This window comes from Primulina eburnea, chromosome 14 (genome assembly GCF_022965805.1).
Source record: "Primulina eburnea isolate SZY01 chromosome 14, ASM2296580v1, whole genome shotgun sequence".
NCBI lineage: Eukaryota > Viridiplantae > Streptophyta > Magnoliopsida > Lamiales > Gesneriaceae > Primulina > Primulina eburnea.
This window is the reverse complement of record NC_133114.1, coordinates 1495828-1522569: the sequence shown is the minus strand read 5'-3', so window position 1 is coordinate 1522569 and position 26742 is coordinate 1495828. Positions and strand designations below refer to the sequence as shown.

Here is a 26742-nt window from a genome sequence, read left to right as displayed (position 1 = left end):
CCAATAAATAGAATGAGAATTGTGTACACTTTGTTTTTCATGTATTTCTCTTTCTGGATGAACAATTTTTTCTTTTTAAAAAACGATTTTATTCTTTGAGAAATATTGACATTTTATATGATATACATACAACATAATCAACACAAATGACATATAACAATAAAACATGTTAACGCTAAGGTAAAAAACATATCTCATTGCAAGAACACTAAATGATCAAATGAAGCATATTATTTAGTAATATTTATTTAGCAGCATATATAAAAAATCGACCAAATAACTTGAAAATAGTGTTTGAAATCAGTTACATACAAATATTTCTCTCAATCATGTATCTCAGTTGACACAAAGAGTCTGAAAATATCTCTATTCTAAATGAGAGAAAGAAGTTTTATATGAACTTAATATTTATTAATAATTTATTTTTATTACATCCGTCTCATCTCCCTTTGTCATCCCATTATTATCTATCATTAATATGGTAGAGATTTTCATGAGTTTAACTGCAATGTATAAATTTAAATAATTAAAATTAAATTAAAATAATAAGTAGTTTGATTGAGTTAAGTACACTATTAATGATCTTTTTAAACTATAACATAAAAAATGACTTAAATAACATCATGAATATGACGAATTGAAAAAAAAATGGTAAAATAGTAAGCTCACAAATGAAAGTCATATATTTAATAGATATTATTAATAGATAATATATTATTTAGGGATATTTTTTTAGCATCATATATCGAAATTGACTAAATGCTTAAATATTTGCATTGAAATCACTTACATACAAACATTTTCTCTCGATCATGTATCTATATTGATACATAAGTAGTCTAAAAATATCTTTATTTTAAATGTAAAAAAGATGTTTTATACGATCTTAATATTTATTAACAATTTAATTTTTTTCAATCTCACTCGTCTCCATTCGTATTCCCAATATTACCTTAATATTCGGAATATTAACAATTTTTTAATTTATAAAATTATTATAATAATTTTCTATGAATTTGATGTCAATGTTTAAATAACTAACGTAAACGTAAAAAATAATTTAAAGAACCTCGTGAACATTACAAATTATAAAACAAACGAAATGGTAAAATAGTAAGTTTAAAAATGAAAATCATATATTTATAATAGTAAATAGATGTTAGTAATATTAGCAATTTTTTTAAATATGTAACATTAAACTAAATGAAATTCAAAAGTAAAATCAAATTAATAATTATCTTGATGGAATTAAGTATACTATTAATGATCATATTAAATTAATTTAGAAAATGACTTAAAGAACCTCAAGAACATAACAAATTGTAAAATAAATGAAAGGGTGAAATAGTAAGCTCACAATTCAAACTCATATATTTAACAATACTAGAAAAGTGCACGTGCGTTGCACGTGGAAACGATTTTATTTAAGATAAAATTAGTTGATATAATAAATAAAAATGAAAATTATATTTTTTATAAATTCATATTAATTACATATATGAAATTTACATGTTTTCACATGTTTATTTTAATTAATTTACTTTTCGTTATATAATTTTGTTTGTTATTTCTGTGTACATGTCAAGTTTTAATAACAAGTACGGATATCGTCCGACAGAACTTGATATATTACAAATCTACATTAAAAACAATTCTTTAATTAACTTGAACAAAAACTTGAATAAATTAATAAAGTAAATTTAAATTAAAATAAAAGGATGAAACAAACACAATTTAAATAACTTAAATTAAATAATTAATAAACGACTGTTCGAATATCGGTTAACGCACATATCAATTCTTAATCAATGCTTTTGAAGGAATTCATTATTTTATCAATATACTATGTCAAATTATATTTAACTAATTCAACAACATACAATAACCAAGTGTCCTTTTGTTATTTAATAATTGAAATTACAATAATGAATGGTGGATTTCTCTAGCTTTCGTTTTTTAGTCTATGACTATCAGCATATACTCAATCTCATATGTTGTTAGGACCGGCTAGATGTTTAGAGGGGATGAATGAATACCTATTAAAACTTTCGGTATGATTGGTTTGAGCTAACAAAATACAATCGTTTTATCTCAACTCAGTTGAGTTACAAGTCAACAAGGTAAAATATATGCGCAAAAAAAGAATTGTGTTCAAAGTTGAACCAAATAGATACTAACACGATAATCGGCAGATGCAGTTGTCCCAATGCCAAAAATATTCATGGTGTTCAGTAGTTTTTCGTTGATGAAAATACTGTTAGACAACCAATTCAAGCTGATTTTGATGGTGAAAATGGAGAAGAAATGCAGCATCCTTTGGAGAATGCATAATCTGTAGAGTACAAGCAACAACCAATAATCAATCTACATATTTCAGTCAATGAGACAGAAAATGAACAAAGATCTCAACGATTTAAAAGAAGAGCAACATGGATGACAAATTATGAGGCAACTGGTAATAACCAAATTAAAGATTAATTTGTTCATTTTGCTCTATTTTCATATTGTAATCCAGCAGCTTTCGAAGAAGGTGTCAAAGAATCAAAATTGCAAAAGTCAATGGATGCTGAAATCACATCCATCGATAAAAATAAAACTTGGGAACTCATCGAGCTTCCAAAAGGTCAAAAATGATGTGTGAAGTAGATTCACAAGAGTAAATTGAAAGAAAATGGAAAGCCGACAAATTCAAGGCACCGTTGGTAGCAAAAGATTACAAACAAGAGTTTGGAGTCTGTTATAAAGAAATATTTGCTCAGTTGCAAGACATGATACGATCAGATTGGTAATTGCCTTAGTAGCGCAATATTCATGGTCTATCTTCTATTTGGCTGTGAAATCGGCGTTCTTACATGGAGACTTGGAAGAACATATATGTATCCATCAACCTGCTTGTTATATTAAGTTGGAAATGAGCATAAAGTGTATAAATTGGAAAAAAAAACTTTGTATGGGCTAAAGCAAGTCCCACGAGCTTAGTATAGTCAAATTGAGACTTATTTTTTAAGGTATGTTTTCAAAAAAGTCCATATGAGTATAAACTTTGTACAAAATTGAAGATGAAGGAAAAATCTCATTGTTTGTTTATATGTTAATGATCTTATATTCACTGAAAATGATAGTGTCATGTTTGAAAAATTTAAGAAGTCCATGATGGTTGAGTTTGATATGTCGGATCTTGGAAAAATGCATTATTTTCTTGGTATGAAGTAGTTCAATCTACTTATGAGATTTTTATTTCACAAAAGAAACATGTTCAAAAAGTTTTGTGCAGATTTAATATGAAGAAATGTAATTCTGCAAGTACTCCCGTAGAGTATGGTTTGAAGCTAACAAAAAGTTGTGAAGGAAAGAAGATTGACAACACATTTTACAAGCAAATTGTTGGAAGCTTAATGTATTTGACAGCAACAATGTCGGATATTATGTATTCTTTCAGTCTCATAAGCAGATACATTGAGAATCCTACAGAAATGCATTTTTAAGCTGTTAAGAGGATTTTAGTATTTTACAATGCCTGCAACGAACACAAGAACTTGGTCTCTACTATAAGAAAGGAGAACAATCAGATTTGATGGATTTTTTGTGATAGTGATTATGCAGGAGATTGAGATGATAGAAAAAGAACTTAAGGATATGATTTTTTTCTTAGATCAAGCGGTTGTTCCATGCACTTCGAAGAAACAATCAATTGTTACTTTATCAACCATTGAAGCTAAATTTGTTGCATCAACTTAACGTGCATGTCCAGCTAATTGGTTGAGAAAAATTCTTGCAGAGCTTAAATTCAAGAATCATGATCCTTTTGCAATTTATTATGATAATAGTTTAGCCATAAAACTATCAAAGAATCTAGTCCTCCATGGAAGAAGCAAGCTCATTGATGTGAAATATCAATTTTAAGTGACCTCACAAAGAATGAAACAATTGATCTCATCTATTGTAGAAGTGAAAATCAAGTAGCTGACATGTTTACCAAGTCCCTGAAACTGCCTGCATTTCATAAACTAAGGGAGCTACTTGGTATTAGCATACTACAAAACAAATTTGAGGGATGATGTTCTAATTAAGCCGATGTTGACCTTATCGGTTTAAGGGAGAGATTATTGAATTGTTAAAGGTTTGTCGAAGTACTTAGTTATCTGTCTTGTCAAATAAAGTTTGTTAGTCATTGTTTATTATTAACAAAGTATTACAGAAAATAATTATCTTAGCATATTTGTTATTTCATGGTTTAGTGGTCAAATACTGTTGCTATTTTTATGGTTCTTTCCATATGTGTATTTGCCTATAAAAGGCTCATTGCTGAATAAATAAAATATATAACAGAAAACAAAATGCTTCTCTTTGTTTGATTTATATTTTATTCTCTCAACCACTAACCACAAATCTATATGTTCATTTAACTTGAAGTTTTAAAAATACAGTTCGAACCATTTTTGCTTATAAAACGTATATGTTTATTTGGCTTGAAGTTTAAAAAATTAAGTTCGAACTATTTTTTGTTATGAAACATAGAAAATATATTGTACGTTTAAAAAATATTAATAGTAGTCTACTTTATTATGTGAAAGAATGCATAATAAAAAAATATGTAAGAAATATTAATAGTATTCAACTTTTTATTTGAAATAATGCATAGTTATGTATCAATTAAATAAATAAATAAATTAATTAAATTAAATTAAAAATATATCAATTATTAACTAATAATGGGAAAATAATGCATAATTATGTATCAATCTATCAATTAAATAAATTAACTTTATTTAACTTGAAGTTTAAAAAATTAAGTCTGAACCTCTAACAAAAAAATTATATGTTTATGTAACTTGAAGTTTAAAAAAATATATAAAATATTTATAGTTTAAAAAATTAAGTCCGGACCGCTAACCAAAAAATTATATGTTCATATAACTTCAAGTTTAAAAAAACATAAAAAATATATTTAAAAATAGAAAATATATTGTAGGTTTAAAAAATAGTAACCACAAATTTATATGTTCATTTAACTTGAAGTTTAAAAAATAAAGTTTGAAATATTTTTAGTTATAAAACATATATGTTTTTTTAACTTGAAATTTAAAAAATTAAGTTCGAACCGCTAACCAAAAATGTATATGTTCATGTAACATGAAGTTTAAAAAATTAAGTTCGAATCATTTTTGGTTATAAAACATAGAAAATATATTAAAAAATAGAAAACACATTGTAGGTTTAAAAAATACTAACCACAAACTTATATGTTCATTTAACTTGAAGTTTAAAAAATATAGTTTGAACTATTTTTAGTTATAATAAAACATTTATGTTTTTTTAATTTGAAGTTTAAAAAATTAAGTCCGAATAGCTAATCAAAAATTTATATGTTCATGTAACTTGAAGTTTAAAAAAACATAGAAAATATATTAAAAAATAAAAAATATATTGTAGGTTAAAAAAAATACTAACCATATATTTATATGTTCATTTAAATTGAAATTTAAAAAATAAAGATTGAACTATTTTTAGTTATAAAACATATATGTTTTTTTGATTTGAAGTTTAAAAAATTAAGTCCGAATCGCTAACCAAAAATTTATTTAACTTGAAATTTAAAAAATTAAGTACGAACCGCTAACCAAAAATTTATATATTCATGTAACTTGAAGTTTAAAAAATTAAGTTCGAACCATTTTTGGTTATAAAACATAGAAAATATATTAAAAAGTAGAAAATATATTGTAGGTTTAAAAAATACTAATCATAAATTTATATGTTCATTTCACTTGAAGGTTAAAAAATAAAGTTTGAAGTTATAAAACATATATGTTTTTTTTTAATTTGAAGTTTAAAAAATTAAGTTCGAACCGCTAACCAAAAATTTATATGTTCATGTAACTTGAAGTTTAAAAAAACATAGAAAATATATTTAAAAAATAGAAAATATATTGTAGGTTTAAAAAATACTAATCATAAATTTATATGTTCATTTAAATTGAATTTTGAAAAATAAAGTTTGAACTATTTTTATTTATAAAACATATATGTTTTTTAACTTAAAGTTTAAAAAATTAAGTACGAATTGCTAACCAAAAATTTATATATATGTTCATTTAACTTGAAGTTTAAAAAATAAAGTTTGAACTATTTTTAGGTATAAAACATATATGTTTAAAAAACAAAGTTTGAATTATTTTTAGTTATAAAACATATATGTTTTTTTTTTAATTTGAAGTTTAAAAAATTAAGTTCGAACCGCTAACCAAAAATTTATATGTTAATGTAACTTGAAGTTTAAAAAAACATAGAAAATATATTTAAAAAATAGAAAATATATTGTAGGTTTAAAAAATACTAACCATAAATTTATATGTTCATTTAAATTGAAGTTTAAAAAATAAAGTTTGAACTATTTTTATTTATAAAACATATATGTTTTTTTAACCTAAAGTTTAAAAAGTTAAGTCCGAATTGCTAACCAAAAATTTATATATATGTTCATTTAACTTGAAGTTTAAAATATAAAGTTTGAACTATTTTTAGATATAAAACATATATGTTTTTTTAACTTGAAGTTTTAAAAATTAAATCCAAACCATTTTTGATTATAAAGCTTAGAAAATATATTGATGTGAAATAATGCATAGTAAAATGTATTAATTAAACAAATTAGGTAATTAGATAAGAAAATTGAAAAGTCACCTAAATAAATAAATAAGACATTAATTAAGTAATAGTTGGAAAAGGGTAACCAAGTAAATTCACAATTCAAACTCATATAAGAAAATTGAAAAGTCACCTAAATAAATAAATAAGACATTAATTAAGTAATAGTTGGAAAAGGGTAACCGAGTAAATTCACAATTCAAACTAATAAATAAATAAGACATTAATTAAGTAATAGTTGGAAAAGGGTAACCAAGTAAATTCACAATTCAAACTCATATATTTATAATAGTATTAGATTAGATTAGATAGATAAAAAATTAAGTCCGAACCGCTAACCAAAAATTTATATGTTAATGTAACTTGAAGTTTAAAAAAACATAGAAAATATATTTAAAAAATAGAAAATATATTGTAGGTTTAAAAAATACTAACCACAAATTTATATGTTCATTTAAATTGAAGTTTAAAAAATAAAGTTTGAACTATTTTTATTTATAAAACATATATGTTTTTTTAACCTAAAGTTTAAAAAGTTAAGTCCGAATTGCTAACAAAAAATTTATATATATGTTCATTTAACTTGAAGTTTAAAATATAAAGTTTGAACTATTTTTAGATATAAAACATATATGTTTTTTTAACTTGAAGTTTTAAAAATTAAATCCAAACCATTTTTGATTATAAAGCTTAGAAAATATATTGATGTGAAATAATGCATAGTAAAATGTATTAATTAAACAAATTAGGTAATTAGATAAGAAAATTGAAAAGTCACCTAAATAAATAAATAAGACATTAATTAAGTAATAGTTGGAAAAGGGTAACCAAGTAAATTCACAATTCAAACTAATAAATAAATAAGACATTAATTAAGTAATAGTTGGAAAAGGGTAACCAAGTAAATTCACAATTCAAACTCATATATTTATAATAGTATTAGATATATATAATAATTATATATCTATATATATATATATATATATTAGCAATTTTTTTAATAGTATTAGATAATAGATAATAGTAAATAGATGTTAGTAATATTAGCAATTTTTTTAAATATGTAACATTAAACTAAATGAAATTCAAAAATAAAATCAAATTAATAATTATCTTGATGAAATTAATTTTTTTAATAGTATTAGATAATAGATAATAGTAAATAGATGTTTGTAATATTAGTCATTTTTTTAAATATGTAACATTAAACTAAATGAAATTCAAAAATAAAATCAAATTAATAATTATCTTGATGAAATTAATTACACTATTAATGATCATATTAAATTAACTTAGAAAATGGCTTAAAAAACCTCATGAACATAACAAATTGTAAAATAAATGAAAGAGTAAAATAGTAAGGTCACAATTAAATATGTAACATTAAACTAAATGAAATTCAAAAATAAAATCAAATTAATAATTATCTTGATGAAATTAAGTACACTATTAATGATCATATTAAAATAACTTAGAAAATGACTTAAAAAACCTCATGAACATAACAAATTGTAAAATAAATGAAAGGATAAAATAGTAAGCTCATAATTCAAACTCATATATTTATAATAGTATTAGATATATATATAATATCAGGTTTGATATGCAACACTCATCTTTCACACTTATATCATTTTACATATTTATATGAACCCTTGTAAAGTGACGTTTATTTATTTAATATATAATTTTTGTATGTTTCATTTCCAATATTAGCATACGAAAATTATATATTTATTACTATTATTAAGAATCTCTATAATAGATATAAAAATGATGTCTTGATCTGTTTTTGGTTCTTCTAATTTTATCTTTATATGATACCAATATTACATTTTTGTTTTTATTTTTTAATTAAAACGAAAACTTTTGTTTTTATATTTTTTAATTACAACGATTCAAATAATAATTTAATCTATCGATAATTTGTCAAATTTCATTTTAATCTTTCGATAATTATAAAAACAAGTGGACACTCTATCGCTTATGCAAAATAACTAGTATATTATAATCTCTCTTTGATGAAAAAACACACACACAGTCACACACAGATGTAGTAAGTAGTATTCTTTCTTCACTTCCCTTTAATCTGCCAATTTTCTGACGCCATTAATACTATTTCATAATCCATTCAGCATTGCCTCAGCCTGTGTTATATTTATTCACACTCATTGCTTCAGAGTATCCAATCTTTACTTCTTCCCTGTATAAAGTATTCGATTCAATCACTATATATCTTGTTATTATTAATATTGTATAAAAGAAATCTCATTTGTGTGATCAGGCGTTCAGGTATGCCTCTCTCCTCCGTTCTCCGCGCTCTTTTTTCGAAATTTTACTCTTTTGTTAATGGGTTCTTTTTGTTTTTGTTTAAATGCCTCCATGATTAAGTGCTTGTGTTTTCGAAGTTTCAATCTTTTTTTTATGGGATTTTCTAGAATGTCCTTTGAGTGTGTTTGTGTGTGAAAATCCAAGATGTTCTTCCAATTCTACATGTGTAAAGTTAAAACATTCTTCCCGAGTGTGTTTGTATGTGTGTGTGAAAATCCAAGATTTTTCTTCCAGAAAGATGTCTGGTTCTTGGTTGTTTCTTTCATGATCCACCGATTTTTCGACCAACTTTTTTTTTTCTTCTCTCAAGTTTCAAACTTTTCCCATTCTCCATGTCGACAAAAGCACCAGGATGTTCACGTAGGAAAACGCTTTGTATGCAGTATGCGTTCCTTTTCTTTCCCAATATTTTTCACCTTCGCCCTTTTTTCTCTTACACAGTCAAATGTAGTTTTTTAATGCAGAGGCTGACATATAAACAAAGCCTCCTTTTCACTCTTTTTTGCCTGAAGAAAGACTATTTCCGTTCCGTCAAAGCCTCTTTCAAGTCATCTTTTTCTTGCAAATTAATTCTAACATTGGAATTTTTTTTGTTATATTCTATGGATGCCCACTTGTTTTTTTCCTTACTAACTCGGACTGGATAAGTTCGTTCTGCTCCGAGTCAACTCGAGAAATGGCTTCGGGATTTGGATTTTATTTTTCTATTTTTTCATAGAGACGTTGCAGGTTTCAAAGAGAAACAAATCCTAAAATATTGCTACTTTCTTGATTCTTTATGAATGAAAAAGAGTGCACTATTTTTCTCTTAAACGTTTTGCTACTAAAATGCTACAAAATTTGGCAAATGTCATGTCTTGTATTCAATGTCTTGTATTCAATGTATTTATTGTTGAGTCTCCCTAGTCTATCTAGTATGAAAAGTCTATAGAATATTTATTTACACCTGCACTGCATGTGATTGCATTTCATGTGTTGGAACGCCATTGTCCCAAGTTTCCCCTGTATCAACGAATTCTTATTGTTCAAGAATTTTGTGGTCCTATTTTTGTTCACATTCACAAATGCACATTGCTGCTAGTAAAAGATTGGTTCTTGTGTCCTTTTTGTCAACCTAATTCTGGTTTAAGTTCCTGCATTGTGTTTTTCACTTTCTTATATGTTCATTAAAGGTATTATTTTTTCTTCTTCTTTTTTAACTTAGGTGTGGTGTGTACTGAATAGCGTTGAATATTCAAATAATTAACCAAACAGGATTCAAAAAATGATCATGAGGAGGCGACTTGCTTGTTGTTCCAGAGACAGGGAAATTAGCCTTGATTTTGATGAACAAGAGAGTACGTTCCTATTTCTTGTCTCTTGACTTGGTTGTGATTTAGAATGTGAATAAAATGAATGATTATGTTTGATTCTTTGTATCTTTCTTAGTCATGGACTAAGTTTTTGGCTGAAATTCTATTACAAAGGTAACTACGGCAAACTAGTAGTAAACGGATCCTATAAGAGCAAGTATACATTTCGGAGTCGGGCCTAGGATCCGGATGGGGGCAAGACCAAGAATGGTGTATGGCTATGTGGTTTTTTGGGGAGAAAATCTTTCATTTTAATATACTAATTGATATTCGTCGGTGATGTTTACTAGACTAAAACATGGATATAAAGAGAGACTTTTATAGGTGTTAAGCCTTTATATATTGCAAGTCCCTCTCCTAAATGGTCCAGACCAAGAAAGATCTGAATATTTGTTTGGTGAAGGATGATGCCTATATTCTACGGTATATATGCTACATAATGCCCGTTTTAATTTTGGTGAAAGCTTCCTACCTTACAGGCTACAGCTCCATGTGCATTTTTTTCCAAGTGGGGTAACTCTGTTTATATTCTTAAATTTACACATTTATTTCACAGTCAGAAGTAGTTATATGTCCCCCCTTTGACCATTAAAAAGAAGTTCAAAAATACGAGTAAAATAGTATTCGAGAGGTTATTTTTATACTAAATCGATCTTGATTTACTTGTTTGAGTTACTTCATCTACTAAAGGGTTATTTCTCGTTCTTGTTTTTAAAATGACAATTATTGGTGGAGGGACCCTTTATTTTGATGGGAATGAACTAGTGAGGCCCCAAGCATTTCAAATTTAACTTTTCAAAATGTTTTTTGAAATATAAAGAAGAGGAAAAAGTTTTCAAAACTTTCTGATAGATACCATTGTAAAGTGATAGAGATTTGTCAATAATTGTCCGTGATGGAGGCTGGAGGGAGCTTGTATGGCCCCTTGCTTATAATTTGAATGACATAAGTGGTGGACCTCACACTTAAATAATATTGGATTAAAATCACCATTACTGTTTCATTTGAAACTATACTTATATTTTCTCAAATAATATATGTGTATAATCTTAGTGGAGAAAGAAAGTCATTGTCCTCCCACATGTGTTCACAAAAATTGTTCCTTAATTAAATAATGGAATACGTATGTAATATAGATTCACTTACTTCTCCGTCTATTTCACGTTCTCTGTGTTTATGTGTCAAGTTTTGACTTTTAAGTTGAAAATATGATTAAATAATGCCCTCCTTAAGATCCTTTTAATTTTTATTTTCTTTATTCTAGTAAGTGACTCGACTACTAAATCCAAAGAGTAGAATAATGACACGAAGAGGTTTGTCTACTCTTTCATGGTTGCCCTTGCCCTTTGGTATCTAGATGTTGAGATGTCAGTCTAACTTCTTGACAAAATACAGAAGTTTGTGGATACAGTTGACTTTCCAGCTCTGTTTTTTGTAGTTTTTTTTCAAACTGAATCTTCCTGTCTCTCCGTAGAAATATGACATCAACTTTATCTCTCCTTCTATATGACATGTCTCACTACTGCATGTTTAGGCTTTTGTGACTTCTTATGTAAGAATCCGGGCAATGTTTGTGGATAATATTTCATATGTTTAGGCTTTTGTGACTTCTTATGTAAGAATCCGGGCAATGTTTCTGGTGTTTTCATCTGTGTATGTTGATTCATTGCGATTCAGGCAATTATAATGTTGTTTGCTTAGCGTTCGATTTGCTTCTTTGATGCTGGATGCCTCAAGAAAATTGGTCAATAGTTGGAAATTGAACGCCTGTTGAATGAACTGGAATATCGATTAGTTTATACTAGATATGAGAAAATGGTTTTGTTTATTTAAAATCTATAGTAGTACCACTAGTAGATATTTATTATCTTCAATCCTTTCACGCTGCAGTTGCCGGAACATGAAAATTTGTATCTGCACTACTCTGACATGATAGTTTTCTAACTGTAAGCCCCTCCATCATGAATTACTAAATTGAAGCATGAATATTCAGGAATAATGACATACAATGGTCTCGAGAGCTGCATTCTCAACAATGTCCCGTATGATAATGAAAGTGTCACTAGCAGAGGAGAAGGGTGCGTCACAGATTCCTTTGACGATGATTCTAGCTACTCTTCTAGCAATAATGCTTTTGGATCATTCTCTTCTCTCTGGGAGATAATGAAGAAAGATGATCAGTGTCAAGATGAAAGGAAATCTTCAGCAAGATCACAACATCTCCGCGAAAAAGAAAAACTTGACTATACTAATCGATTTAGGGATGTTGAAACATTGAAAGAGACTTTTGCCAAGCTACTGCTTGGGGAGGATCTTACTGGAGGTGCCAAGGGAGTGTCCTCTGCATTAGCTTTATCCAATGGAATAACAAATCTAGCAGGTGCCTAACTACTTATCACTCATCTGGAATCAATCTTTATAATCAGTTTAATCTTCTTAATGTCGTTTCGTTTCGCATCGGGTTTATCGCAGCTTCTGTTTTTGGCGAGCTTTGGAAGTTGGAGCCACTGCCTGAGGAAAGGAAAAATAACTGGCATAAAGAAATGAATTGGTTGCTGTCCCCGACTAGCTATATGGTTGAGTTGGTTCCGGCCAAACAAAGAGGCACCAATGGCCGAACACTGGAGGTATTTCATCTTTTAACCGAGTCAAAGGTCATGTCCTCCCTTGTTGGTTCATCCTGCTAATAAAATCACTGGTTTTGGTGTAGATAATGACCCCAAAAGCTCGAGCAGACATCCATATGAATCTTCCAGCATTGCAGAAGCTGGATTCCATGCTCATTGTATGTAGTCTCTTCTTTCATAAAGCAATCTTCTTTTGTTTGTTCCGCCTATAATTCACTTGTTTGATTTCTTAACCCTCCAGGACACACTTGATTCAATGACCAATACAGAATTTTGGTACTCAGAAGTAGGTAGCCAAGCAGAAGGAAGAAGCCTGAGTGGTGGGCATGGTCAAAGATGGTGGCTTCCGTCTCCTCGGGTACCTAAAGTTGGACTCTCGGACACAGAAAGAAAGAGATTATTGCATCAGGGTAAATTGGTCTATCAAGTTTTCAAGGCTGCAAGATCGATCAATGAAAATGTTTTGGTAGAAATGCCGATTCCTACTATCATCAAGGATGCACTTCCAAAGGCAAGGAAGCTCTAGAAATCTTGAGATTTTATAGCTGTTGCATAACACGTTCTTTGATTTCTTTTGTTAATTGATTCGTATACCTTTTCGATGTCTTCATCTCTCTTTTATGCTTGATCTGCCCGACGGTAGCTTGAAAATTTTTAATTTTATTTTTCAATGATGTCGACTCCCATTCTCTTGTGTATCGTTTCAGTCAGCAAAGGCAAATCTTAGTGAGGAACTCTTCAAGATATTGACTGCAGATTCAACCTCAGTCGATGAGATGATCGATTGTTTAAATCTGAAATCCGACCAAGGTGCTCTGGAAGCTATTAACAGATTAGAAGCAGCTATACTTTCATGGAAAGAGAGAATCAACGAGCAATACAGCAAAAAATCTCCGGTCCGAACATCATGGTCTTTTGTCAAAGATTCTTTATCTGAGCTGGATAAGACAGAGTCATTGGTGAACCGGGCGGAAATGCTTCTGCGGCAGCTCAAGAACAGATACCCAAATCTTCCTCGAACATTCCTTGATGTCACAAAAGTCCAATACGGAAAGGTCAGTTACGATTTACTTTACCAAGAATTTTCAAATGTCTTGACTCATTTATCATCAGAGTTTGAAACTATTTAGTTGGTTATTTGTAGGACGTGGGGCACTCTATTCTTGAAGCCTATTCCCGAGTTCTAGCCAACTTGGCGTTCAGCATTCTGTCCCGAATAGGAGATATTCTACAAGAAGATGTCATCAGTAACCCAAATTCGCCGGTGGCAATGTCTCACCTTGTTGGAGCCAAGATCCCTGGAATATCAGACAGCCCCGTGCTAGATCGAGTAAGACACTCCTTGATTCATCAGTTGAATAGCACTGATAAAAAATCTCGCAATTCCAACGTTGAAACTCAGTATGAAGAAGAAGCTAGAATAACTTCTGTGACTGCAACACCAAGTCGAAGCCGAGTTTGGTGCATTGGTAGAGAGGCTTGCCACAATATATCAGCTCAGAATTCTCCATGAAAAATCGAGTTCTGTAAATAATACCGTGACCTTTGTGCTGTGCAGAAAGCTCATTTGCCATGAAAAATCGAGTTCTTGCAAATGATGTCTCCCTCCTCAGATGGCAATAGGAACGAGTTTCACATGAACTTAGAGAAAAAAAGTGACATCTTGCTGACCAAAAAAGATGGATCATTTCTAAGTTGTGAAGTTTTTAAAAATACTGTACTGCATTTGATAATATTTATGTTGACGCAGAAATGAAGTTGAGCAGTGGGAACAAAAAGCAGAATAGTCAAGTACGAAAGGAAGATAATGCAAGTGCATGTCCCCTTACTCACATATGAATATGTAATGGATATTGTCAGATATTTCTACGAGTTTTAATAGAAGTATCTGTTTTAACAAATGAAATTTGACTGCCATATCCGACACAAGTAAATTTCATCTTTTGACCATATTCGATATGATTCGTTACTACATGTTGGTTGCATGGGGATAAGACAGTACATTTTTTGTCTTCTAATTTATATTTTCTTTTTCGTGTTTACGGTGAATTTGTATTTTTAATTTTGCAAATTACGTGTTTTTTTTTCATTTTTGATCCTGTTGCGATGAATATTCAAATTTAGTAATGTAATTTATATATTTTTTCATTTTTAGTCATGTAACTTGTGTATTGTTTTTATTTTTTGAACTTTTTTTTATTTGCAAACATAGTAGAATTCTCTAAAAAACAAAAAATGTAAAAAAAAATACAAGTTACAAAACTAAAAATACAAATGTATTGTTTTATGCTCTTTTAAAAAAATATTTCTACATAAAAACTTAACAAAATGTATTATTTTTCCTAAAAAAATCTAAATTTTCAAAGCCCTTGTAAGATTTTTAAAAATGGATAATAAAATAAATGAATTAACAGTGTCAAATTAACATCATGCATGTGTCTATTAACCGATACATTAATAGATATATACACATATCTTCGAGCAATAATTTGAATGATATGAAAATATTAAAATTCTTACCAAAATCTTGGAAAACATTACTCCCAAAATCTCCCCTCTTAATTTCAAACAAATCCCACGAACCCTTATATATAGCAACACCATTTCCCATTCCAGAAACCAAACCCAACCTTCGTCACAGATCACATACACTACCATATCCACCATTTGTTCTTCCGTTGCTGCAATGACAAGAAAGAAGGTGAAGCTCTCATTCATCACAAATGATTCGTCCCGAAAAGCGACGTACAAGAAAAGAAAGAAAGGGCTCATGAAGAAGGTGAGCGAGCTAAGCACCCTGTGCGGGATCGACGCATGCGCCATCGTGTACAGTCCTTACGAGTCCACTCCCGACGTCTGGCCGGCTGATCCACGAGCAGCGCAACGTGTGATAGCGCAGTTCAGGCAGGTGCCGGAGATGGAGCAAAGCAAGAAAATGGTGAACCAAGAGTCTTTTATCCGAGGCCGGATCGCGAAGGCGGCTGAGCAGATCAAGAAACTGCAGAAAGATAACCGCGAGAAGGAGATTACTCATCTTATGTATCAGTGTTTGACGGGTAAGGGGGTGCAGGGATTGGCGGTACCGGAGTTGAATGATATGGGGTGGTTGCTTGATCAGAATTTGAAGGAGATTTGTAAGAGGATTGAGATGCTTAAGAAGGAGGAGGCGCCTCCGTCTAAGAGGGCAGCATTGGAGCAGAAGCCGGCAGTGGAGGAGTTAGGAGGGATGGAGCGGGCACATCAGCCAATGTGGTTTCCGGATTGGATGGGGAGTACGAGTTATCAGCAGCAGCAAATGGGAGGATTGCTGGGGTATGGCTGCGGTGGTGGTGCGAGTGGTGGCGGTGGCGGAGACGGGATGATGCTGCCGTTTAGTGATGGTGGTAATCATAATCCTTCCCTGTGGTCTCATGGCTTCTTCCCCTGAGAATTGCATGGGACAATCCACTAAGCCACAATACTTTATAGTTTATATTTGCCCAGGGGCATAGGCCGTGTGGTAAGTGTTGATTGTACATGGTTCCACGTACATGGTTCCACTCTTTTAACGCTTTTACTAGTTGAACACATTAGGAATGCGCTTCTTAGCTTGTTTGATCACATTGTATATAAAGGAACACGTTACAGTTTTTTGAATAATACAACAGAATTATTTTGGCTCTCACTTTTTGATATGGTATCAGAGACGTGGGGATCCTTCCTCTCAAGCTCAATTTTTCGATTCGATTGATCAATTGAATAGCTCTCGAAGAAATTTTTTTCTCATCTCTTTCAGCGATCAGATGGCTGCTAACTCCAATTTCAATGATCCGTTGTATATTCACCCGTCCGATACTCCAGGGACAAATCTGGTGAATGATCAATTGATTGGTGTGGAAAACTATGGCAGTTGGAGTAGGGCTATGTTAATCGCACTACGAGCCAAGAACAAGATCGCTTTGATCGATGGGAGCTGTCGCCGACCACCAGCAGGTAATCAAAATTTACTTCAATGGGAAAGATGCAATGCGCTAGTGCTGTCATGGATCATGAACGCGGTTTCGAAGGAAATCTTTGGTGGAATAATCTACGCATCGGAGGCTTCGGGTGTATGGTCAGATCTGAAGGAGCAGTTTAACAAGATCAATGGATCGAGAATCTTTTCCCTGCACCGAGAAATTGGGCGACACACCCAAGGTAACAGTACTATTTCCACATACTTTTGCAAACTTAAACAACTCTGGGATGAATACTCAGCTCTTGTGGTTCTACCTTCGTGTGAATGTGATACCGCTAGGAAATATTTGGATCATGATCAACAACAGAAAGTCCTTCAATTCCTAATGGGACTTAATGACAGCTACATGAGTATAAGAAGTCAGATTTTAATGATGAGTCCGTTGCCTACAGTTGGACAAGCTTTTTCATTATTATCTCAAGAGGAATCTCACAGAACGTTATCTTCGGTTGAAGTTCCGATAGCAGCTTTCTATACTAATCAGACCAGAGAGAGCCCTGCAATAAGAGAGAGGCCATACCTGAGTTGTGATCATTGTCGCAGAAGTGGTCATACCAAAGAGCATTGCTATCAACTTGTAGGTTATCCCTCATGGCATAAACTGTACAAAGCTCCACATAAAGGACTGAATAAGTCAGGATACAAGGATAATTGGAAAGGAAAAAGAATATCAGGAGATGCTAATTTGGTGGAAGAAGATACCACTGCTGTTCCACCTAAACCAGCGGCTGGAACTCCATCTCTTTTCACTCCTGGCCAATATGCTGAGATCTTGAAGCTTTTGGGCAGTAGCCATATACAAGATGAGTGTACACCAGCTGTCAATATGGCAGGTACTCCCTTAACCAATATCAACTCAGGATGGATAATTGACACAGGAGCCAATGAGCACATGATTGGTGATTCCTCCCAGTTGACATGCTCAAAATCTATGGTAGGCTTCACTTGCACAGTGAGACTGCCGAATGGTAATAGAGCCAATGTTGATAAAACTGGTTCAGTTTATTTGACCAGTTCCATTGTGCTTGAACATGTCCTATATGTACCCCATTTTCGATTCAATCTCCTATCGGTCTCCAAGCTGACAAGAACTCATGGTTGCTTTGTTGCATTTTATCCTCGTTTTTGCATATTTCAGGACCTCAGGACTGGGAGAATAATGGGGATTGGTAGGGAGAGGCATGGACTTTATCATTTCATCTCTGAACCAGAGACTGGACAAACTCGCAAGGATAGTCTTATTTTTCCTTCTTTTACATCTAGCCATGATGAGTTGTATTCTTGTTCAGCTACTGAATCTTGTAAACATGTGAACATTGATACTTGGCATAAAAGATTAGGACACATGTCTATATCTAGAATGCAAATGTTACCTTTTGTGCAGAAGAATGCTTCCCTATCTCATTGTCCTATTTGCCCTGTTTCAAAACAAAGTAGATTAAAGTTTCCGCAAGTTAGCTCATCCCAATCTTCATCAGCATTTCAATTAATTCATATGGACATTTGGGGTCCATTTCACACCCCTACCTACAATGGTGAGAAATATTTTCTTACCATTGTTGATGACTTCACAAAGGGAACATGGGTCTATTTGATGCAATCTAAGATGGATGTGCTTAGGATGATAAGATTGTTCTTTGTTATGGTAGACACTCAGTTTTCAAGAAAAATCCGAGCCATCAGGACAGATAATGCATCTGATTTCTTCAAAGGTGAATGCCAACTGTTTTTCTCTTCCTTGGGAGTGATACACAACAGCTCCTGCCCCTATACACCACAACAAAACGGAACAGTGGAGAGAAAACATAGACATATTCTTGATGTAGCACGAGCACTTTGATTTCAATCTTCCTTACCACTTAAATATTGGGGCGATTGTGTGTTAACAGCTGTGTATCTGATTAACAGAGCTCCCACACCACTACTGAAGAACAAATCTCCTTTTGAGTTGTTATTTCAGAAAGTCCCTTCATTGACTAATCTGCGAGTCTTTGGTTGCTTGTGCTATGCTTCGGCTCTGCCAATAAGACACAAATTCTCACCTCGTGCAGTGCCATGTGTTTTTATTGGATACTCCAATGTTCAGAAAGGATACAAGCTTCTCAACCTTCAGTCACGAAAAACATTGATCTCAAGAGATGTGGTATTTTATGAACACATGTTTCCATTTGAAATTGATGTTGCTGGTCAACCTAGCTCCATTTTTCATTCACCACCTCCTATGATGGACACCTCATTTGCTGACGAAAGGACATCTATTGCATTACCAACTGATGAATCACCAACTGCTGGTGGGATATCAGCTGTTGAAGAGAGACAACCTACTATCATACCTGCCAATGAATCATCAGTTTTTGATGATGCATCCTCTAATGCTCCATTGCGCAAATCCACCAGGACTAAGATTCCTCCGGTTTGGGCAAAGGATTACTCTTGCTCATTTACTCACAGTCATGGTTCTGCCACTAAGTGTCTTTACCCTATAACCAACTATCTTACCTATGACAATTTTTCCAAATCGCATCAGAATTTTTTGGCAGCCATGTCCTCATTCAAGGAGCCACATTTTTATCATGAGGCAGTCACTGATGATAGATGGCGTGCTGCCATGAATGAAGAACTCGCAGCTCTTGAGAGGAATCACACATGGGACATTGTGGTTTTGCCACCACAAGTCAAACCCATTGGATGCAGGTGGGTGTACAAGGTTAAGCTCAAACCAGATGGCCGTGTTGAACGCTTTAAGGCACGATTAGTGGCCAAAGGGTACACGCAACAACCAAGAATTGATTTCCATGACATCTTTTCTCCCACAGCAAAGATTGTGACAATTAGATGTGGCTGTAAACAATAATTGGCCCATTTTTCAAATGGATGTCACAAATGCGTTCCTTCAAGGAGATTTGGACGAGGATATCTACATGGACCTTCCACAAGGATACAAAGTTCAAGAAGAAAACAAGGTTTGCAAGCTGAGAAAGTCACTGTACGGTTTGAAACAGGCTTCCCGCCAATGGAACATGAAATTCTCGGCTGTTATGATAGAGGGTGGATATTGTCAGTCTCATCATGATCACTCCTTGTTTTTTAAGCGGGATGACACTTCACTTACTTTGCTTGTAGTGTATGTTGATGACATTGTCATCACTGGAAGCTGTAGAACAGCAATCGCGAATTTGAAGATGTTTCTTCACTCCAAACTTCAGCTCAAAGACCTTGGGTATCTCAAATACTTCTTGGGCATTGAAGTGGCACGTTCCAAGGAAGGTATCTATCTCAGCCAAAGAAAATATGCCTTGGAGCTTATTGCTGACACAGGGGTAGCGGGGGCTAGGCCATTTGATACACCAATGGAGCAGAACAAGAAGCTCACTAGCCATGAGCTTGATTCTGTTATACAGCAAAGTCAGACCAATGTTTCAGTTGACGCCTTGCTGGTAAATCCAAGTGAATATCAGAGATTGGTTGGTAGGTTGATATACCTGACTATAACCCGACCTGACATATGCTATGCAGTACAATCATTGAGTCAATTTATGCATGCCCCAAAGACATCTCACTTTGATGCGGCTGTACGAGTTGTCAAATATATTAAAAGGAATCCTGGCCAAGGCATTCGGTTGACACCTGCTGCTTCATTATCCATTGCAGCATACTGTGATTCGGATTGGGCCGCTTGTTCCATAACTCGTCGCTCTGTTACTGGTTATTGTATCAAGTTGGGGACTTCACTCCTTTCCTGGAAGTCTAAGAAACAAAACACCATTTCACGATCATCTGCGGAAGCTGAATACCGTGCGATGGCGACCACCACATGCGAAGTTGTTTGGATTCTTGGCCTTTTACGAGATATGGGAGTTGACATACGCAGTCCTGCGACATTATTTTGTGACAATATGGCTGCCATACACATTGGTGCTAATCCAGTATATCATGAGCGGACAAAACACATAGAGATAGACTGTCACCTGGTTCGTGAGAAGATCAAGGAAGGCCTCATATGCACTCAGTACATCCCCACTCATCAACAACTTGGAGACATTTTCACAAAAAGTTTGGGAAGAACTCAGCATGCTTACTTGCTTAAGCTTATGGGGGTTTGTGATTTGCATCAACCTTAAAAGGTTCATGTCTTGTCACGCGAATTAAAATGTTCAAGCTTGTTGTTTACATCCACATCAAGCTTGAAGGGGGAGTGTTGATTGTACATGGTTCCACGCTTTGAACGCTTTTACTAGTTGAACACATTAGGAATGCGCTTCTTAGCTTGTTTGATCACATTGTATATTTGCCCAGGGGCATAGGCCGTGTGGTAAGGGCATAGAGTGAATGAGACGGTTAATCCATGTTGGCAAGGGTTCGAGTCTCGGCTCCCCCTTTATGGTGAATTGCTCCAGCCAACCTCTCCTCTAGGTACCTGCTACCGGTGCATAACTCTGATTTACCACTCTTCATGTCGGGGCTTGGGGCGGCTCTGTGTGGGGTCTTCGGGGGTGGGGTTCACCCTTTTTTTTATATTTTATATTTATTTGAAAATAAAATAGTTAAAAGATTGTGAAATTTGAATCCTCTCGTTTGCTGGAATTTGTATGTGATGATTGCTTTTATCATTTTTTATTTAGCAAATTATTGGATCATATATCATAGATGAAGATTAATAGATTGGTGAATTTTGAAAAGTGAAGTGAATTTAACAAGATAACATCTAATATACAAAAGAAACCGAGACGAAATTTCATGTTCGAGATCTAATTATAACAAAAATATTTCCTCTAACTCCAAAAAAATTGTAAATCTTTACGATGAATTGAGGAGGATTAACATGTGGTTACCTAGGGATTACAATAAACATTTTTACAAATTACGTACGATTGTATTTATAAACATGGCATGCCTAGAACTTTGATTGTGGCTTATTACTTTTCCCATGTATGTTATTTGAAACATAATTTATATTCTTCAGAAAAACTTTAAAAAATTATATAGAATAGAATATATAATTAATTTTTTGGTTTAATAAAATTTTTTCAAATATATTTTAAATTTAGCGAATTTTACAGGTATCCCAATAATATAACAATTGATAATCATTTCTCCCCATTCAAATTATCATCATATATTAATCACTCGTCCATATATAGGAGGAGAACATTATGTTCAGTTTAATTTTTTTTCTACATATTTATTAATATCTAAATCATATTGAAAATCAGATTCTCGTTCTTTAGTTTTGTTAGATTCATTTAGTCATGTTTAACGGGTTGTGTTGGTCGAAATCGGTAAGAGATCGATCAAAATTTGATATTCTAATTGAATTAGATTGGTTTTTTAAAAACTTGATCTGGAACCTGAACCAATTCGGTCCGCTCAAACCCGGAATCGACTCATGTCTAGTCCGGAACCGGTTTAGACCCGGTTTCATAGCTGCTTTTATTATTATAATTACTTATTGCACTATAATTCTTATGAGAAAATAGTTTGATGTAATACATTTTGTAAAAAAAAAATTAATGAAACCAATAGAACCAAACTGATCTACATATTTCAATATATCAACGATAATCAAAATCAAATTGAAGGTAATTGCAATGGCTAAATTTGCAATTAGAATTTTTAAGCAATGTTTATTTTTATGAGTAATTAGTTTTTTCAAATTTTTTATCATTGTTTTCCCCCTACAAATACTTTATAATATGAAACGGGTTAAATCGGATCTTTACCCGGTGCTACTTTTTTCTAATTTGGTTAACAATCCGATCGAAAATGGTGCAATCAATTTCGTGTTTACTCGGTTTTGGATTGGATTATAGCCTCAATTCGGTAAATCCAAAACGGGTAATCTTTTTATAACCCGAAATCCGGTCACGTCCTGTAATATGCCTAGATTCATGCAACCATATTTTATTTACGCAACATTATATATATTTATAAATAAAACATACAGATATATACATCTCCATGTTGATTAAATATAGATGATTGGATCATTTAATTTTCTTAAAATATTCATTCGAGTTCCTACGTGGATTATTGCTTTGTATTTGGGATTTTTCTATATATACTACACATAAAATATTTCTCCTCTCATGATGCGGTGAAATTTTGGTCGTTGGATTATCAACACACATTATGTCAAATTTCATTAAAATATGAGAGATTTACATGATTTAATGATGTTGAATATTGTTTGGAATTAGATTATTTTGAAACATTAAGACTCATTTTGTTACCTATTAGAATCGAAGAATATGTTTAGCATTATCTAAGATGATCGTTTCTTACGCATCTTTAAGTGACACTACAAAAAAAAAAAAAAATTAGCGACCGATCAACAAATTGTCGGTAAAGTCAGCGTGATGAAAAACACATTGAGTTTTCACACGATGCCACAGGATCAATATTTTCATCATGTAAATTATATATTTTCCTCTTTTGTAGAAACTCTCACGTCTCTTTCAGTCTCTAAACATGTCTTTGAAACTTCAAAAAGATCTGTCGTCTCGATGAAATCTGCCCCATTGCAAGATGTGAATCTCAGTCCGACGATTGGTGATTTTAAAACATTCAGATCAACCATCGTTCGGACGGAAATAACTGCATGAAGTGGTCTCGATTTGTCAGGACTTATTTGAAAGGGAAAGGAAGACTCAGCCATCTCGACGCAAGGCACAAACCCAAAGAAAAAGGCTTTGAAGCATGGGATGAAGTTGATTTTTTGTTCATGTCGTCATGGCTATGGGATTCAATGGATCCCAAAATCAGTGACTCGGTCATGTTTTTCACATCTTCCAAGGTCATTTGGGAGTCGATCAAACGAGCATATTCAAAGGCTCATGATACATCTCATGTCTATGAAATCAAGATAAAAGTGTTTTCAACCAAACGAGGAAGAAAATCCATCACAGAGTATGCAACCCAACTCCAAAATTTGTGGCAAGAGCTCGACCATTATCGAGTCGTTGCCATGAAATTCCATGAAGACTCCACAACCCTGAAAAACTTTATTGATAAGGATAGAGTTTATGAATTCTTAGCTGGATTGAACCCTGAATTTGACCAAGTTAGGGTCCAAATGCTTTGAAAGGATGAGATATTGTCCTTGTAAGAAACAATTTTTTGATCAATCGTATGCTGAAGAAAGTCGAAGAGGTGTGATGCTTGAGTCTAAAAATGTAGAAGGATCAGCAATGATAATAACTCTAGATCGTTAGATTCAGGGATTATAGAAAGGAAGGAATGTCAAAAGCAGGGGCGGAGCTAGAATTTTGATTCAGTGTAGGCTACGGTATACTATAATTAATAAAACAAAAAAAAAATTAATAATAAAACATAACAAAATAACTACCTTACTATTGTCTTTTTCGAGTCTTTATATTTTGAAATCTTTGTACAAAATATTCATTATCAACGGTCAGAAATATATCTTTCTCTACATAGACAATGAGACTATCATTCAATCCAATTATCACTTATTCGATTGTGCAACCTGGCTTTCACGATTCTCATGACAGAAAACACCCTCTCTACTGTCTTCGTTGCAACCGGTAGAATTAATGACAATGTCAAAAGCTTATAAACTAACAGGTACACCATATTTTTCTTTGTTATAACTAACTTCTCTTAAAGATCACCAAGCCCTTTCAATCCTTGAAATGCTTTGTTAGAACGCATATCACATATATAAGTTTCAAGTTGAACATCAAGTGTGAGGATATCAAATCTTGTGCAAAACTGATTGAATGTCTAATTTGTAATTCTTTTAATTATTCTGTTTTTAAATATAAAATTATTTAATTGAATAAAAAATTCATATTTCAACAATTCTGATCTGCAACTTCATCTACTACTGCAAGAACATGAGAGGAAGTTATCAGCTCTGACATCTTTTCAACTTCATCCCACCTTTGAAAATACTTTTAAAAAGCATGACTGAGGTTTCTGCCTTCAAGAATTTTTTGAAACATACTCTGCCTTCAAGAATTTTTTGAAACATATTTGTATGTTCTATGTTGTTTCCATCTGATTTCTAGAAAAATTTAGAATTGTTTAAATAAATTTGAACTTGAACTTTCTAAATTTTCATTAACTATAATCTTAACCATATGATGAAATAAATCAGGACCATCTATTCTTGGAGATGAGTATTATTAATTGACTATCAATTTCACTTGTAATCATCCAATTTTTCTGATTCAGTTTCTCACTATCATTTGAGTTCTTAATATATGTGTGTAGATTGCAGACACAAGCACAAACACATGAAAGCTACCATGAGAAGTCACAATATTAAAAAAATTATTCTCGATAAAATATATGTTCTAATATTTATCATATTTCGACTCTTAAAACATGTAATTCAATAACTACAAGAAGCTTGATCAGTTTCTGAGTTGCTCATATACCATACGGTCAAACCGAAAATAAAAAAAATATGCATGTCAAGAACAATTTAATTTATGAAATTATTAATGACGATCACGACGATTTAATGATGGCCACCACAACAACAATAATAAATATTAATAGTAAATAAATAATTAAAATGGTAATGATAATTATAGTAATAATAGATAATGATAATACTAATATCAATTAAAAAACAATAACTTTATAATAATAATAATGATATTATATTATTATTATTATTTTTAATATCTATTTATAATTGTTTTTTAATGCTTTATTATTTTAAATGGGTTTTCAGCCCTTCCAACAGAATTTCGGTTTAATTTCGATTTCCCACTTCTCTTCATAAAATTCTCTCCAAAATCATTAACTGTTTGCTTCCAATAAATATAACTTACAAGATATCACACCAAAAATCACTCCAAGTTGATCACACCAAAAAATATACATGTCAAGAACAATTTAATTTTAGTGGCATAAAATGTGGCTTAGTGGATGAATGATCATGAGATCATGGCTTAAGGGACATGGGTTCATGGATTGTGGCTTAGTGGATGAACAATCATGGGATCATGGCATGTGATGGGGTGCTTTACCAACCCTATAAATAGTGGTCAAATGCTAAAGAAATCACACCAAAAATCACTCCAAGTTGCTATCAATTTTCGAGTGCCAAAATTCTGCCCAAATTCAGAAAAATCTTCTCACATTTTAGATATCTGAATCCGATCTCCACCATTCAGAATACACCTAAATGTGTTTTGAGCAACATATCCAAATTTCACATTAAGTCTTCTTCATAATCATGAATACTAAAGTATCATCAATTAAAATATGACAGACAAGTGCTTGAATACGATTATACAAATTTTCACAGCTATATTGTGGCAAAAAGAAACAATAACAATTATAAAAGAGGCTGTTACATCACAGTCAGGAATGATTCATGGAAGAGTTCAAGCGAGTCCGATGACTCCATTCCCAACATCTGGTCACCTTCTCAGTCCTATCACCCAAACAATTAAACAAAGCACTTTCCTTACTTCGTATATGTATATGTATATTTTAAATTGCTACACCGAGTCCATGTAGAAGTTTCAAGCCACTGAAACCAGATTGGAGTAAATGAAGGGGCAACCAAGAAGTATGGAAATTATATTAGTTAAAGTGGGAAATGGAAATAGTGGTAAAGTAAGAAATGAAATAATTCATCATAACTGGTATACTGATTTAAGAAAATGAATAATTGAACGAGGGAACTCATTCAATGTTAAGTAAGTATCGAAAATTTTCAAATTATTAATATTAAACTAACAGTTACTATGAAAGAAAGAACTCGAAACAAATACAAGATTATAGTAAAGTGTTTGTGAAATTCTGT

General features: G+C 32.1%; 3 protein-coding genes across 4 annotated transcripts; all 3 read left to right on the top strand.

The window, feature by feature from the left end:
• Positions 1-8685: 8685 nt before the first annotated feature.
• LOC140811811 (rop guanine nucleotide exchange factor 14-like) lies at positions 8686-14877 on the top strand. Of its 2 annotated transcripts, XM_073169887.1 has the most exons (8): positions 8686-8940; positions 10184-10316; positions 12325-12711; positions 12804-12958; positions 13042-13116; positions 13200-13469; positions 13666-14013; positions 14103-14877. In XM_073169887.1, exons 2-8 carry the CDS (start codon positions 10244-10246, stop codon positions 14469-14471), a joined length of 1677 nt encoding a protein of 558 aa, XP_073025988.1. In that variant the 5' UTR covers positions 8686-8940; positions 10184-10243; the 3' UTR covers positions 14472-14877. The 2 variants fall into 2 exon arrangements, with proteins under 2 accessions (XP_073025988.1, XP_073025989.1); XM_073169888.1 differs by lacking the exons at positions 8686-8940; positions 10184-10316 and adding an exon at positions 11476-11644.
• A 501-nt stretch (positions 14878-15378) lies between these two features.
• On the top strand, positions 15379-16385 carry LOC140813074 (agamous-like MADS-box protein AGL80). The gene has a single exon (XM_073171495.1). It carries the CDS (start codon positions 15645-15647, stop codon positions 16383-16385), a length of 741 nt encoding a protein of 246 aa, XP_073027596.1. The 5' UTR covers positions 15379-15644.
• Positions 16386-23553: 7168 nt separating this feature from the next.
• Positions 23554-24036, top strand: LOC140812410 (uncharacterized). The gene has a single exon (XM_073170668.1). The coding sequence runs from the start codon at positions 23554-23556 to the stop codon at positions 24034-24036; it is 483 nt and encodes a 160-aa protein (XP_073026769.1).
• The last annotated feature ends 2706 nt before the right edge of the window (positions 24037-26742 follow it).

Excerpts from the sequence above, each read along its gene's own strand:
- LOC140811811 (XM_073169887.1), top strand. The coding sequence starts at position 10,244 with ATGATCATGAGGAGGCGACTTGCTTGTTGTTCCAGAGACAGGGAAATT. Across the intron at positions 10,317-12,324 it reads TGATTTTGATGAACAAGAGA|GAATAATGACATACAATGGT; the intron begins GTACGTTCCTAT and ends ATGAATATTCAG. Across the intron at positions 14,014-14,102 it reads CAAAAGTCCAATACGGAAAG|GACGTGGGGCACTCTATTCT; the intron begins GTCAGTTACGAT and ends GGTTATTTGTAG.
- LOC140813074 (XM_073171495.1), top strand. The coding sequence starts at position 15,645 with ATGACAAGAAAGAAGGTGAAGCTCTCATTCATCACAAATGATTCGTCC.
- LOC140812410 (XM_073170668.1), top strand. The coding sequence starts at position 23,554 with ATGAAGTGGTCTCGATTTGTCAGGACTTATTTGAAAGGGAAAGGAAGA.